This window comes from Mustelus asterias, chromosome 5, assembly GCF_964213995.1.
Source record: "Mustelus asterias chromosome 5, sMusAst1.hap1.1, whole genome shotgun sequence".
Lineage (NCBI taxonomy): Eukaryota > Metazoa > Chordata > Chondrichthyes > Carcharhiniformes > Triakidae > Mustelus > Mustelus asterias.
Genome location: NC_135805.1, coordinates 139,739,539 through 139,755,850, shown reverse-complemented (window position 1 = coordinate 139,755,850; position 16,312 = coordinate 139,739,539). Strand labels below are relative to the sequence as shown.

The 16,312-nt window shown below is 48.8% G+C and overlaps 1 protein-coding gene across 3 annotated transcripts in view; it reads left to right on the top strand.

Annotated features, from left to right (window-relative positions):
* lyst (lysosomal trafficking regulator) overlaps positions 1–16,312 on the top strand; it is a 263,182-nt gene that overhangs the window by 222,427 nt on the left and 24,443 nt on the right. For all 3 annotated transcript variants that reach the window (XM_078213387.1, XM_078213385.1, XM_078213386.1), the window contains 5 exons: positions 94–338; positions 3,809–3,875; positions 8,988–9,144; positions 10,793–10,933; positions 12,776–12,993. In XM_078213387.1, the coding sequence (XP_078069513.1) occupies positions 94–338; positions 3,809–3,875; positions 8,988–9,144; positions 10,793–10,933; positions 12,776–12,993 (828 nt within the window). The remainder of the gene's footprint in view (positions 1–93; positions 339–3,808; positions 3,876–8,987; positions 9,145–10,792; positions 10,934–12,775; positions 12,994–16,312) is intronic.

Below are 16,312 nucleotides of genomic sequence, written 5' to 3'. Positions count from 1 at the left end.
TTGCATATTGACTAGTTTCTAAAGCTGTTAACAGTTGCCATATTTATTAATTGGTTGGTTGTGCAGTTAATTCTGTCTCCTCTTCCCATATAGGTTCGGGATGATGTTCATCACAACATCCTCACTTCCAGTCTCCCAAATCTATTAGAGTATGGGAACATTTCAGCTCTGACCCAGCTGTGGTGCTCAGGGCAGATAACCAATTTTGAGTATTTGACCCATTTGAACAAACATGCAGGTCGCTCCTTCAACGATCTCATGCAGTATCCCGTTTTTCCTTTCGTACTGAGTGACTATTCTAGTGAAACCGTTGACTTAAATGAACCAGCTATTTACAGGTAAAGTTTGAATTTTATATGCAGTTAGCACAAATAACAACAGATGAGAATGACGTGTTAATTATTACACAAACATGGTTGCAGGGTGACCAGAACTGGATGCTCAACATCCAAGGTATACAATGTTCCAAAACAACAGGCCAAAGGGGAAGGGAGGTGGGTAGCGTTGTTAATATAGGAAGGTTTCAGAGCAATGCTGAGTCATGATATAAATGATGTGGAGATGCCGGCGTTGGACTGGGGTAAACACAGTAAGAAGTTTAACAACACCAGGTTAAAGTCCAACAGGTTCATTTGGTAGCAAAAGCCACACAAGCTTTCGGAGCTGCAAGCCCCTTCTTCAGGTGAGTGGGAATTCTGTTCACAAACAGAGCTTATAAAGACACAGACTCAATTTACATGAATAATGGTTGGAATGCGAATACTTACAACTAATCAAGTCTTTAAGAAACGAAACAATGTGAGTGGAGAGAGCATCAAGACAGGCTAAAAAGATGTGTATTGTCTCCAGACAAGACAGCCAGTGAAACTCTGCAGGTCCACGCAACTGTGGGAGTTACAAGTAGTGTGACATGAACCCAATATCCCGGTTGAGGCCGTCCTCATGTGTGCGGAACTTGGCTATCAGTTTCTGCTCAGCGACTCTGCGCTGTCGTGTGTCGCGAAGGCCGCCTTGGAGAACGCTTACCCGAATATCAGAGGCCGAATGCCCGTGACGGTCATGGGCATTCGGCCTCTGATATTCGGGTCAGCGTTCTCCAAGGTGGCCTTCGCGACACACGACAGCGCAGAGTCGCTGAGCAGAAACTGATAGCCAAGTTCCGCACACACGAGGACGGCCTCAACCGGGATATTGGGTTCATGTCACACTATTTGTAACTCCCACAGTTGCGTGGACCTGCAGAGTTTCACTGGCTGTCTTGTCTGGAGACAATACACATCTTTTTAGCCTGTCTTGATGCTCTCTCCACTCACATTGTTTCGTTTCTTAAAGACTTGATTAGTTGTAAGTATTCGCATTCCAACCATTATTCATGTAAATTGAGTCTGTGTCTTTATAAGCTCTGTTTGTGAACAGAATTCCCACTCACCTGAAGAAGGGGCTTGCAGCTCCGAAAGCTTGTGTGGCTTTTGCTACCAAATAAACCTGTTGGACTTTAACCTGGTGTTGTTAAACTTCTTATCATGATATAAAGACAGTTGATAGTGCTGTAGAATTGGTTTGCGTTGAAATCATGAATAGCAAGGGAAGGAAGACAAGGGTGGGAGTAATTTTATAGAGAAGTTTGACTTCTCAGCATAAATGGGGATATGTCAAGGGCATGTTTGAAGGGACCTGCAATTATCTGCATACTGATTGGACAAACCAAACTGGCAAGGGTAGCGTAGAAAAAGAATTTGTAGAGTCCATCAGGGCTTGCTTTTTAGAGCTGTGCATTGTGGAACCTACCCAGAAACGGGCTATTTTAGATTTGGTTTTGTGTAATGAAGCATTAATGAGAGATCTTAAGGTTAAGGATGCCCTAGGGGGTAGTGACCTCAATATGATAGAATTCCATATACAGTTTGAGGGTGAAAGCCATATGTCCATAACCAGTGTTTTCAACTTAAGGGCAATTATAATGGTATGAGGGAGGAGTTGTGTACGGTGAACTGGGTAAACTAGGTAAGGTCAGTAGCTGAGCAGTGTCAGATATTCAAACAGCTGGTCCATAATGCTCAGCAGAAGTTTATCCCAATCAAATAGAGGGATTCCATAAGAGGCAAAATCCATGGTTAACACAGGAGGTCAAGGATATACAAAGTGGCAAGGGATAGCGACAGACCAGAGGACTGGAGGTTTTTAGTGTCCAGCAGCAAAAGACTAAAAAGCTCATAGAAGTGAGAAAATGAATTTTGAGAGACTTGCAATCAGTATAAAAATAAGCAGTAGGAGTTTCTATAGATATGTAAATAGAAAGCAAGCAGCTTTGGGGCAGCACGGTAGCACAATGGTTAGCACTGCTGCTTCACAGCTCCAGGGACCTGGGTTCGATTCCCAGCTTGGGTCACTGTCTGTATGGAGTTTGCACATTCTCCTCGTGTCTGCGTGGGTTTCCTCCGGGTGCTCCGGTTTCCTCCCACAGTCCAAAGATGTGCGAGTTAGGTTGATTGGTCATGCTAAAAATTGCCCTTAGTGTCCTGAGATGCGTAGGTGAGAGGGAATAGTGGGTAAATATGTAGGGATATGGGGTAGGGCCTGGGTGGGATTGTGGTTGGTGTAGATTCGATGGGCCGAATGGACTCTTTTAGTACTGTAGGGGTTCTATGATGAGGTAAATGTGGGACCTCTACTGAACAAGGCTGCATATCTGCCATTTCCTTATTTTCCGTTAAGTTTTTTTGGAATTGGTCTCCACCGCGGAAGATGTTGCAAATATCCCTAAGATATCAGATGGACTGATTTCAAATAACGTGGTAGAACTTAGAAAAATCCCAATCACAAGGGATAGTGTCTGAGAGAAACTCAAGCAGCTAAAGGCAGACAAGGTGTTCTATGAATCGCAAAAAGCTAGCAGGCAGGTCTAACAAGGAGTTAAGAAGGCAAATTGCAAAGGAATTGGAGTTTAAAAATAGGGAGGTTTTGCTGCAATTGTACAGGGTGTTGGTGAGGCCTCACCAGGAATGCTGCATACAGTTTTGGTCTCCTTATCTATAGTAACATTGGAGGCAGTCCAAAGGACATCACCAGGCTACTTCCTGGAATGAGGGGGTTGTCCTATCAAGAGAGGTTAAATAGTCTGTGTCTGTATTGCTTGAAATTTAGATGAGAGAAGGGTGACCTTATTCAAACATAAAATCCTGAGGGGACTTGACAGGGTAGATGGTGAGATGTTTTTACCTGTGGGAAAGTCTCGAACGAGGGAACATAGGTACAAGATAAAGGGCCAGTCATATAAAACTGAGGTGTGTGGAAATTCCTCCTTACAGAGGGTGGTGAATCTCTGGAATTCTCTGCCTCAGACGGAGGTGGAGGCTGGATCATTAGAAGTATTCAAAGTGGAGGTGGATAAATATTTGATAGATCGAGGAATAGAGGGCTATGGGGAAATGGCACAGAAAAGAAGTTGAGGCCGGCATAGATCAGCCATGATACTGAATGGCGGGGCAGACTTGAAGGGCCTGGTGGCTCCTACTGCTTTTATTTCTTGTGTGTTGTGTTCTTTTTAGAATATTGTGACCCTTTTGTCAAATTTGACCACGTACAATGAGATTTATTCCAGTGTCAGTACTGAATGTAGTAGTGATACTGGGTAATTCTTAGTGGGGTGGGATAGTGTATTGATTTGTTCCTCCTCCCCATAGTGTCATGGGACAGGAGAAGCAAGAATTTGCTGTGTTTGGAAATTGCCAAATGTATATTAAGATAATTTAACTTCATCTTTGAGATTTTTTTCTAATCTGCATGAAATGTGTTTCATAATTTTCAGAAATCTTCTGAAACCGATAGCTGTACAATCCAAAGAAAAGGAAGATCGATACGTGGATAACTATAAGGTAAATGATTGCAAAATAAATTGCATAATCTTTTCATTGTTATATTGAGAATTATTATTCTGATTTTTTTTTTAAAGGTGAGGATAGTTGATGCTGAGAAATATGCTTGAGGCCCCTTTTGGCATTCACCAAGTACTCCTAGTCAGATGTAGCACATATTTAGGTGGACTGGCCGTACTAAAATTGCCCCTTAGTGTCCAAGGATGTGCAGATTAAGTGGATTGGCCATTATCAATGCATGGGGATACAGGGGAGGAGCTGGGAGTGGACCTAGGTAGAGTGTTCTTTCGGAGAGTCGGTGCAGACTCGATGGGGCAAATGGAGGAGTTTGAAGGATCAACTTGTTTGCCCACTACAAGGGTTCAAGAAGGGGACTCACCACCACCTTTGCAAGGAACTTAAAGATGAGCAACAAATGCTGGTCTTGCCGGTGAAGCTCCCATCCTGTGAAAGAATATAAAAATGATGTCACCATTTTCCATTTCATTGTCCACTATATGTGTGCCCAGTGATTGGATTTGAAATTGGTGTTGAATCTTGCACTACATGTTAAACCAATTTTGCAGATACCATAGCAAAATCCAGATACACTATAAACACAGGAAAAAAAGACTTTGGATTTGAAATGTTTATTGAGTGCTTCAACTCTAAGTCAGCAAAAATACAAAAGATTTACAGCAAAATTCTTGACAAAAGCAGTTGGGTGAATCTATCCTCCACAATCCTTTATGATGATTACAGAAACATTTTAAGCTAAAAAAAACTCTTGTGTACCTATTTGTTAATTAAATTATTGGTCTAAAACATAGATTGGGCCAGGATTGGGGTGTGCAAACCAGGTCGTGCATTTATTTCACTTGCCTTAGGAGGCTGGAGGAAGTGCTGTGGCTAATAGGTCCATATTCCACTCGAGTATGGTAGTGATAAACTACGAACAACTATCATGGTGACAGACATGGCTCATGGGGGCAGGGGTGTGGTAGAATGAGATTGGTCAGCTGTGATTGGATTGGTATTCAAGAGGGAAGGGAAAGAGAAAATGGGGAACCACAAACAAGTGAGCCAACCATCATCCATCAGGGAAATGCTCGTGCACTTCAAAAATGATTATAGTTTCTACCTCTGCTAGTGAAAATGGAGGGAGGTAATGTTCTTGTCCCTGTTTGTTAGTTAGTCTGTCTGTCTAAACAATAGATGTTAAAAACTAATGGACAAATCTCAATTATGAAACTTGGTACAGAAATAGATAGGCCCAAGGAAGAACTGAACAGTTTTTTGACGAAGATATAGATCCCATTCCTGGAATGTTTTTAAAAAGGATCCGTTAACAAGGCAAATTACATGAGAAACATAAGAACTAGGAGCAGGAGTACTGGCCCCGTCTGGCCCCTCGGGCCTGCTCCGCCATTCAGTAAGATCATGGCTGATCTATTGGTATATTAAAATTTGGAAGGTTGTTGCTTGTTTTAGAATATTGTGAATTGTCACCACCTGATCATGGAACAAAACAATGGGCTGAATGGCCTACTTCTATGGTGTGATAATTCTGTGAAAAGATCAGCTGGAGTGCGTTCATGTTATAATGTAGTTTAAAGTTGAGTTAACGTGGCGTGGTGGAGGTATGTGCGCTACTGAGTGCTTCACTTGTTTGAGGATGTAGCTAGCAGGATAGACAAAGGGGAACCAATAGGTGTAGCATATTTGGATTTTCAAAAGGCATTTTTAGTAAGGTTAGGGCTGATGGGGTTGAGGATAAGTTAAAGGACACAACAAATCTGTGAATGGGAATAGACATGTTGTTTTCAGGATGGCAGGAAATTAATAGTGGAATGCTGCAAGGTTCACTATTAATGCCACAGCTATCTATATTATTGACTTGGATGAAGGGATCAAGTATAAAGTATTCAAGTTTGCAAATGTAGGTTGTGAGGAAGGTGAGGATATTGACATTGTTGGATGTGAAGATTGTCATATGAAATGAGATTGAGCAGGATCAGCCTGTATAGTTAAAAGAATAAGAGGTGATCTCTTTGAAGCATAAGCTTCTGAGGGAACTTGACGCCATAGATGCTGAGAGGTTCTTTCCTTGGCTGGAGAGTCTAGAACTAGGGGCCATAATCTCAAGTCAAGGGGTATGATATTTAGGACCGCAATAGCGCAAGAGATCCCCGTTCAGAGGGTAGTGAATATTTGTAGAACATAGAACATTACAGCGCAGTACAGGCCCTTCGGCCCTCGATGTTACGCCGACCAGTGAAACCAATCTAAAGCCCCTCTAATCTACACTCTTCCAATATCATCCATATGTTTACCCAATAACCATTTGAATGCTCTTAATGTTGACGAGTCCACCACTGCTGCAGGCAGGGCATTCCACGCCCTTACTACTCTCTGAGTAAAGAACCTACCTCTAACATCTGTCCTATATCTATCACCCCTCAATTTAAAGCTATGTCCCCTCGTGTTAGCCATCACCATCCGAGGAAAAAGGCTCTCACTATCCACCCTATCTAATCCTCTGATCATCTTGTATGCCTCTATTAAGTCACCTCTTAACCTCCTTCTCTCTAACGAAAACAACCTCAAGCCCCTCAGCCTTTCCTCATACGATCTTCCCACCATACCAGGCAACATCCTGGTAAATCTCCTCTGCACCCTTTCCAACGCTTTCACATCTTTCCTATAATGCGGCGACCAGAACTGTACGCAATACTTCAAGTGCGGCCGCACCAGAGTTTTGTACAGTTGCAGTATGACCTCCTGGCTCCAAAACTCAATCCCTCTCCCAATAAAAGCTAACACACCGTACGCCGTCTTAACAACCCTATCAACCTGGGTGCCAACTTTCAGGGATCTATGCACATGGACACCCAGATCCCTCTGTTCATCCACACTACCAAGTATCTTACCATTAGCCCAGTACTCTGTATTCCTGTTACTCCTTCCAAAGTGAATCACTTCGCACTTTTCCGCATTAAACTCCACTTGCCACCTCTCAGCCCAGCTCTGCAGCTTATCTATGTCCCTCTGTAACCTGCCACTTCCCTCCGCACTGTTTACAACTCCACCGACTTTAGTGTCATCCACAAATTTATTAATCCATCCTTCTACGCCCTCATTCAGGTCATTAATAGAAATTACAAACAGCAGTGGCCCCAAAACAGATCCTTGCGATACACCACTAGTAACTGGACTCCAGGATGAATATTTCCCATCAACCACCACCCTCTGTTTTCTTACAGCCAATTCCTGATCCAAACCACTAAATCACCCTCAATCCCATGTGTCCGCATTTTCTGCAAACGCTTACCATGGGGAACCTTATCAAACGCTTTGCTGAAATCCATATACACCACATCAACCGCTTTACCCTCATCCACCTCTTTGGTCACCTTCTCAAAGAACTCAATAAGATTTGTGAGGCACAACGTACCCTTCACAAAACCGTGCTGACTATCCCTAACCAAATTATTCCTTTCTAGGTGATTATAAATCCTATCTCTTATAATCCTTTCCAAAACTTTGCCCACGACAGAAGTAAGGCTCACTGGTCTATAATTACCAGGGTTGTCCCTACTCCCCTTCTTGAACAAGGGGACAACATTTGCTATCCTCCAGTCTTCTGGCACTGTTCCTGTAGACAATGACGACACAAAGATCAAAGCCAAAGGCTCTGCAATCTCCTCTCTAGCCTCCCAGAGAATCCTAGGATAAATCCCATCCGGCCCAGGGGACTTATCTATTTTTACCCTTTCCAGAATTGCTAACACCTCCTCCTTATGAACCTCAATCCCGTCCAGTCCAACAGCCTGCATCTCAGTACTCCCCTCGACAACACTGTCCCTCTCCTGTGTGAATACCGACGAATGAACGAAGTTAGCCACATGAACGGAGTGGGAATGGAGGGATACAAAAGAATGGTCTAGTTCGGACCAGGGAGCGGTGCGGGCTTGGAGGGCCGAAGGGCCTGTTCCTGTGCTGTATTGTTCTTTGTTCTTGTTCTTTGAAAAATATTCATTTAGTGCCTCTCCTATCTCTTCAGGCTCCATGCACAACTTCCCACTACTGTCCTTGACTGGCTCTAATCTTACCCTCATCATTCTTTTACTCCTGACATACCAATAGAAAGCTTTAGGGTTTTCCTTGATCCTACCTGCTTACGACTTCTCACGTCCCCTCCTGGCTCTCCTTAACTCTTTCATTAGGTCCTTCCTGGCTAACTTGTAACTCTCAAATGCCCTAACTGAGCCTTCACGTCTTATCTTAACATAAGTCTCCTCCTTCCTCTTCACAAGAGATTCAATCTCCTTAGTAAGCCACGGTTCCCTCACACGACTGCTTCCTCCCTGCCTGACAGGTACATATTTATCAAGGACGCGTAGTAGCTGTTCCTTGAACAAGTTCCACATTACAATTGTGCCCATCTCCTGCAGTTTCCTTCCCCAACCTATGCCACCTAAATCTCGCCTAATCGCATCATAATTTCCTTTCCCCCAGCTATAACTCTTGCCCTTTGGTATATACCTAATGTAATTCTCTATCTCCGAGAGTCATTCAAAACATTCAATATGCTCGAGGCTGAGATCAATTGGACTCTAAAATTGAGATTTTTGAACTCAGGGCTTCAAGGGATATGGGGATCCGGTGGGAAATTGGAATTGAGTTTGAAGATCAGCAATGATCTTATTGAATGGTGAGCAGGCTGAAAGGACTATGATTTACTCCTGCTCCTATTTATGTTCTCCACGTTCAGCTCAGTAAAAAATGTTGTACTTGGCTTTTTGCTTGTAACTTCAAGTGGTTCCTTTAAAAGATGGCTGGTTTGGTTGTTTTTTCAGGGTACTGACTGTTTACTCTGTAACCAGTTTTATAGTTGGGTTTCAAATGGGGCTATTGCCGCTGCCCCACTCCCAGATTTTCATAAACAATGGATTGAGGATCAATTTCAGGTTGGCGCCCTGACCATTGTGGCACATGACACGTACCTAGTACGGTGTGCATGCACTCATTCCACATGATTCTTTGGCACTTGTTTATCATCTGCTTTCTATTCACCAGCCGCCTCAGTGATCACCCAATGGCTAAGCAAATGTGATCTTTCTTTCTTGTTAGTATCTAGAGGAGGAATTTCGTAAAGGGGCTCAAGAAGATGATCCGATGCCACCTGTACAGCCATATCACTATGGGTCTCATTACTCAAATAGCGGAACAGTCTTGCACTTCCTAGTTAGAATGCCACTGTTCACCAAAATGTTTCTGGCTTATCAAGGTAAGATCTGTTAAATAATGAATGGTTAATGTTCATCTTAATTGCTGCAATGCAGGATTTACTAAACGCCATGCTTAAAATGGAAATAACAACATGCAGGCTAATGTTGCATATTAATATTTGAAAACTCTGTAAGCATTATAAAATAATTTAAAATATGTCTGTGTGTGTCCTGGACCTTTACAACATTAATGAGATAATTAATTAGAAAATTTTACATGCTCTGTTTCTAAATTATCTAGCGATGCTGGTTGTAAAAATGTACATCAACCTTTACTTTGTCTTTTAGAGCTCTACATCCCTACAATCATTCAAAATATTAAGTTGCCAAAAGTCTGTACAATTAAAGACTTATAAACAGACTATTTGCTGAATGTTGTTAATGGTTTCATCTGAATGATTCTACAAAGTCTTCAGTCCTAGAATTAAAATCTAAATTAGTTCCTGAAGTGATCATAGTTTATAGAAATACAAAGTAATACATTTTGGTTGGAAGAATGAGGAGATTCTATCTAAACTAAATGGTACAATATTTTAGGAGATGTAGAAACAAAGAGACTTAGGGGTCCACATACACAGATCTCAAAGCATGATGAAAAGGCTGTTAAAAAGCCATTTGGAATCTTTGGCTTTAAAAATAGCGGAATAGAGTACATGCTAAACCTTTACAAATCACTGTTAGGCCTCACCTGGAGTATTCTATCTGATTCTGGGCACAAAATCAAGGATGCATTCCGTGCAGTACCGAGGGAACCCTGCCGTGTCAGCGGTGCCATCTTTCGGATGAGGTGTTAAACCAAGACCCCATCTGCCTGCTGAGTAAATGCAAAAGCACCTATATTGCTGTTTTGAAGACCAGGGAGTTATCCCCTATGTTCTTGCCAATATTTATCCCTTAATCAACCTCACAATAACAGGTGAAATTATCATTATCACATTATTATTATGTTCATCAGCAAAATGAGAGGTGATTTTATTGAAACAATTAAGATTCTGAAGGGAGCTTGATGGGCTGGATGCTGAGGGGATATTTCCCATTGTGGGGAAATCTGGAATGACGGGCCACAGTTTAAAAATAAGGCATCTCCCATTTAAGACAGATTCGAAGGGTTTTTTTGTAGGCCATTATTCTTTGGAATCCTCTTCTCCAGGAACAGTGGAGGCTGTGTCATTGAATAAATTCAAGGCTGTATTTGATTAACAAAGCAAGTCAAGAGCAATAGAGGGCAGTCAGAAAGTCCAAAGATGTGCAGGTTAGGTTGATTGGCCATGCTAAATTGTCCCTTATTATCAGGGGGATTAGCAGGGTAAATATGTGGGGGTTACGAGGATCGGGCCTGGGTGAGGTCGTGGTCAGTGCAGACTTAATGGGCTGAATGGCCTCCTTCTGCGCTGTAGAGATCCTATGATTCTGTGAAGTGGAGTTAAAGTCACAATCAGATCAGCCATGGAGGAGCAGGCTCGAGGAGCCAAATGACCACCTCCTATTTTCTTATGTTCTTATTTCTTTTGGTTGGAATAGCTTCCGTGTTTTCTACCTTACAATAGTGACTACAATTAAGAATTACTTTATTGTCTGTAAAGCACTTTAAGATGGTGTAAATGCAAGTCTTTAACATTCATCCTGAATCATGTTCTCTGTGTTTAGATCAAAGTTTTGATATCCCAGATCGAACATTTCACTCCATGAACACTACCTGGCGCCTATCCTCGTATGAATCCATGACTGATGTGAAGGAGCTCATTCCAGAATTTTTTTACCTTCCAGAGTTCTTAGTCAATAGAGAAGGTATGCCCATTATAAATGCATATTTCACAATGAGCCTATTTACAGCTATAGTATTTGAGGAAATGAATGCAAAATTGATATCCCTCACTTTAATGTTAGAATGTTTTCTCATTGTGCAATGTTCACATCGCTTATTTAGTTTCTAGTCAGCGCGAGGACCCACAAGCCAAATTATGCAGGTAAATTTCAGAAACAAAATTTACTACTTGGACAAAAATGTGTTGATGGTCAGGACAATCTGGCAAAGCTTGCATGTTTAAATGTTTTGCCATGATGATAGTATGCTGTGGATAATATTTAATCACAGAGATGAGGAGGAATTTCTTTGAGGGCAATGAATCTGTGGAATTCTTTAATGCAGAGAGCTGTGGAGGCTGGGTCGTTCAGTATGATTCAGGCTGCGATTGACATTTTTAATCAGTGAGGACATTATGGGTTAAGGTGGGAAAGTGGAGTTGAGGATTATTATATCAAATCAGTCATCTCGTTGAAAGATGGAGCAGACCCAATGGGCCAAATGGCATACTTTGTCTTATGGTCTTCCCTGCTGTCAACCTCTACCATTCTCATAGAACTCCTACAGTGCAGAAGGAGGCCATTCGGCCCATCGAGTCTGCACCTACCACAATCTCACCCAGGTCCTATTCCCGTAACCCCACATATTTACCCTGCTAATCCCCCGACACTAGGATCAACTTAGCATGACCAATCCACCTCACCCACACATCTTTGGACTGTGGGAGGAAACCGGAGCACCTGGAGGAAACCCATGCAGACACAGAGAGAATGTGCAAAACTCCACACAGACAGTGACCCGGGTCCCTGGCGCTGTGCGGCAGCAGTGCTAACCACTGTGCCACCTTGCTGCCTACAATCAATAGCGCCCAACGTGGGGCTCGAACCCACAACCCTGAGATTCCCACCTTAACCCATAACGTCCTCACTGATTAAAAATGTCAATTGCAGCCTGAATCATACTTAACGACCCAGCCTCCACAGCTCACTGCATTAAAGAATTCCACAGATTCGTTACCCTCAAAGAAATTCCCCCTCATCTCTGTGATTAAATATTATCCACAGCATACTGCTCTACCAACTGAGCTGTCGAGCGATTCTATGATTTTCAATAATATTGTCAGCACATTGGCTTCCAGTCCCATAATGCTTCCATTTCCAAATGTTCATATAAGTTTCAAATTCCTCCCCCCTCCGCCGCCCCCACTTAACTTTGCCATTTTTGAAAATTCCTTCAGTCCGACAACCTGTTGACAGCTCTGTGTTTCTCCAGTTATGATCATTTGCATATACCCATTGTCCTTTGCTCCACCATTGATGGCCATTCTTTCAACTTTGGCAGAGATAAAAGCAAATTATTACGGATGCTGGAATCTGAAACAAAAACAGAAAATGCTGGAAAATTTGAAAACATCTGTGCAGAGAGAACAGAGCTCATGTTTCAAATTTGGATGACTCTTTGTCAGAGATTCAACTTCTGCCCCCATGCTCAAATTCCCTCCCTAAACCTCTCTTCCTGTCCCTCCTCAAGCCTACTTCTTTGACCAAGCTTTTGATCATCTGTCCTTACATCTCCTTATGTGCACAATGCCATATTATGCTCAATTATTCTTCAGCGAATTGTGTTGGGACTATGTTAAAAGTGCTACATAAATGCAAGTTATAATTGCTTTGTCAAAAGTAATTTAATCAGTTTATCGTTTATATTGGAAACATTTTGCCTTTTCCAAATGGTACTTTATGCTTTGAATAAATGGATCACTATTTCTCTCCTGAGATTAGTTATTCAAAGAATGGCACCTGTTGTAAACTAGGCCCTGTTTTCAGGTTTTGACTTTGGAATGCGGCAGAACGGAGAAAGAGTGAATCATGTAAACCTTCCACCTTGGGCTCGCAATGACCCCCGGCTCTTCATTCTGATTCACCGCCAAGCCTTGGAGTCAGATCACGTTTCGCAAACTATTTGCAATTGGATTGACTTGGTGTTTGGAAACAAACAAAAAGGCAGAGCTGCGGTTCATGCTATCAATGTCTTTCATCCTGCGGTAAGTCTACACCCCTCTCAATTTTCAGATCGTAATAAAGCCAACCATCAGATGTAAACTGAGCCAAATACTCAGCATTTGCCATTTCTACTCCTTATAATTTCACAGTGCAAAAATAATTTGAAGTACAATTTTTTGCAGAGCAATGTAATTGGAATAACATTTTTAAAAGGCACTGAGTTTGAAAAGGAATCTTAATGTCGTATAAAGTGGAAAAGATTTTCAACTTCAAAGGTTAACTGAAGTACTTCAAGGGCTTTTTGAACAATTGCCTGCTTGATTTTTCACAAAATACAAGACCAGGATCTAGAGCACAACAGCATGAGGAATAAAATTGGTATCTCCTGTCTCTGGATTTGCACTACTGGTGCGCCGAACATGGCTTTCGAGTTTGAAAATACTTTGTTTCAGAATTTGATTAGGCGTACTATTGATCACCGTGGAAGGATAATTGGTAAGATAAGAGCTCACTATCTTGCATCCTGTATCATGTTTTTCATGATGTGGAGATGCCGGCGTTGGACTGGGGTAAACACAGTAAGAAGTTTAACAACACCAGGTTAAAGTCCAACAGGTTTATTTGGTAGCAAAAGCCACACAAGCTTTCGGAGCTCTTAGCCCCTTCTTCAGGTGAGTGGGAATTCTGCTCACAAACAGAGCATATGAAGACACAAACTCAATTTACATGAATAATGGTTGGAATGCGAATACTTACAACTAATCAAGTCTTTAAGAAACAAAACGGCATGAGTGGAGAGAGCATCAAGACAGGCTAAAAAGATGTGTATTGTCTCCAGACAAGACAGTCTCTGTCTCGGGGGGGCCGGCCCCCGCCCCGCTCTGTCTCGGGGGGGCCCGCCCCCGCCCCGCTCTGTCTCGGGGGGGCCCGCCCCCACCCCGCTCTGTCTCGGGGGGGCCCGCCCCCGCCCCGCTCTGTCTCGGGGGGGCCCGCCCCCGCCCCGCTCTGTCTCGGGGGGGCCCGCCCCCGCCCCGCTCTGTCTCGGGGGGGCCCGCCCCCGCCCCGCTCTGTCTCGGGGGGGCCCGCCCCCGCCCCGCTCTGTCTCGGGGGGGCCCGCCCCCGCCCCGCTCTGTCTCGGGGGGGCCCGCCCCCGCCCCGCTCTCTCTCGGGGGGGCCCGCCCCCGCCCCGCTCTCTCTCTCGAGGGGGCCCGCCCCCGCCCCGCTCTGTCTCGGGGGGGCCCGCCCCCGCCCCGCTCTGTCTCGGGGGGGCCCGCCCCCGCCCCGCTCTGTCTCGGGGGGGCCCGCCCCCGCCCCGCTCTGTCTCGGGGGGGCCCGCCCCCGCCCCGCTCTGTCTCGGGGGGGCCCGCCCCCGCCCCGCTCTGTCTCGGGGGGGCCCGCCCCCGCCCCGCTCTGTCTCGGGGGGGCCCGCCCCCGCCCCGCTCTGTCTCGGGGGGGCCCGCCCCCGCCCCGCTCTGTCTCGGGGGGGCCCGCCCCCGCCCCGCTCTGTCTCGGGGGGGCCCGCCCCGCTCTGTCTCGGGGGGGCCCGCCCCCGCCCCGCTCTGTCTCGGGGGGGCCCGCCCCCGCCCCGCTCTGTCTCGGGGGGGCCCGCCCCCGCCCCGCTCTGTCTCGGGGGGGCCCGCCCCCGCCCCGCTCTGTCTCGGGGGGGCCCGCCCCCGCCCCGCTCTGTCTCGGGGGGGCCCGCCCCCGCCCCGCTCTGTCTCGGGGGGGCCCGCCCCCGCCCCGCTCTGTCTCGGGGGGGCCCGTCCCCGCCCCGCTCTGTCTCGGGGGGGCCCGCCCCCGCCCCGCTCTGTCTCGGGGGGGCCCGCCCCCGCCCCGCTCTGTCTCGGGGGGGCCCGCCCCCGCCCCGCTCTGTCTCGGGGGGGCCCGCCCCCGCTCTGTCTCGGGGGGGCCCGCCCCCGCTCTGTCTCGGGGGGGCCCGCCCCCGCCCCGCTCTGTCTCGGGGGGGCCCGCCCCCGCCCCGCTCTGTCTCGGGGGGGCCGCCCCCGCCCCGCTCTGTCTCGGGGGGGCCCGCCCCCGCCCCGCTCTGTCTCGGGGGGGCCCGCCCCCGCCCCGCTCTGTCTCGGGGGGGCCCGCCCCCGCCCCGCTCTGTCTCGGGGGGGCCCGCCCCCGCCCCGCTCTGTCTCGGGGGGGCCCGCCCCCGCCCCGCTCTGTCTCGGGGGGGCCCGCCCCCGCACCGCTCTGTCTCGGGGGGGCCCGCCCCCGCCCCGCTCTGTCTCGGGGGGGCCCGCCCCGCTCTGTCTCGGGGGGGCCCGCCCCGCTCTGTCTCGGGGGGGCCCGCCCCGCTCTGTCTCGGGGGGGCCCGCCCCGCTCTGTCTCGGGGGGGCCCGCCCCGCTCTGTCTCGGGGGGGCCCGCCCCGCTCTGTCTCGGGGGGGCCCGCCCCGCTCTGTCTCGGGGGGGCCCGCCCCGCTCTGTCTCGGGGGGGCCCGCCCCGCTCTGTCTCGGGGGGGCCCGCCCCGCTCTGTCTCGGGGGGGCCCGCCCCGCTCTGTCTCGGGGGGGCCCGCCCCGCTCTGTCTCGGGGGGGCCCGCCCCGCTCTGTCTCGGGGGGGCCCGCCCCGCTCTGTCTCGGGGGGGCCCGCCCCGCTCTGTCTCGGGGGGGCCCGCCCCGCTCTGTCTCGGGGGGGCCCGCCCCGCTCTGTCTCGGGGGGGCCCGCCCCGCTCTGTCTCGGGGGGGCCCGCCCCGCTCTGTCTCGGGGGGGCCCGCCCCGCTCTGTCTCGGGGGGGCCCGCCCCGCTCTGTCTCGGGGGGGCCCGCCCCGCTCTGTCTCGGGGGGGCCCGCCCGCTCTGTCTCGGGGGGGCCCGCCCCGCTCTGTCTCGGGGGGGCCCGCCCCGCTCTGTCTCGGGGGGGCCCGCCCCGCTCTGTCTCGGGGGGGGCCCGCCCCGCTCTGTCTCGGGGGGGCCCGCCCCGCTCTGTCTCGGGGGGCCCGCCCCGCTCTGTCTCGGGGGGGCCCGCCCCGCTCTGTCTCGGGGGGGCCCGCCCCGCTCTGTCTCGGGGGCCCGCCCCGCTCTGTCTCGGGGGGGCCCGCCCCGCTCTGTCTCGGGGGGGCCCGCCCCGCTCTGTCTCGGGGGGGCCCGCCCCGCTCTGTCTCGGGGGGGGCCCGCCCCGCTCTGTCTCGGGGGGGCCCGCCCCGCTCTGTCTCGGGGGGGCCCGCCCCGCTCTGTCTCGGGGGGGGCCCGCCCCGCTCTGTCTCGGGGGGGCCCGCCCGCTCTGTCTCGGGGGGGCCCGCCCCGCTCTGTCTCGGGGGGCCCGCCCCGCTCTGTCTCGGGGGGGCCCGCCCCCGCTCTGTCTCGGGGGGGGCCCCGCCCCGCTCCTGTCTCGGGGGGGGCCCGCCCCGCTCTG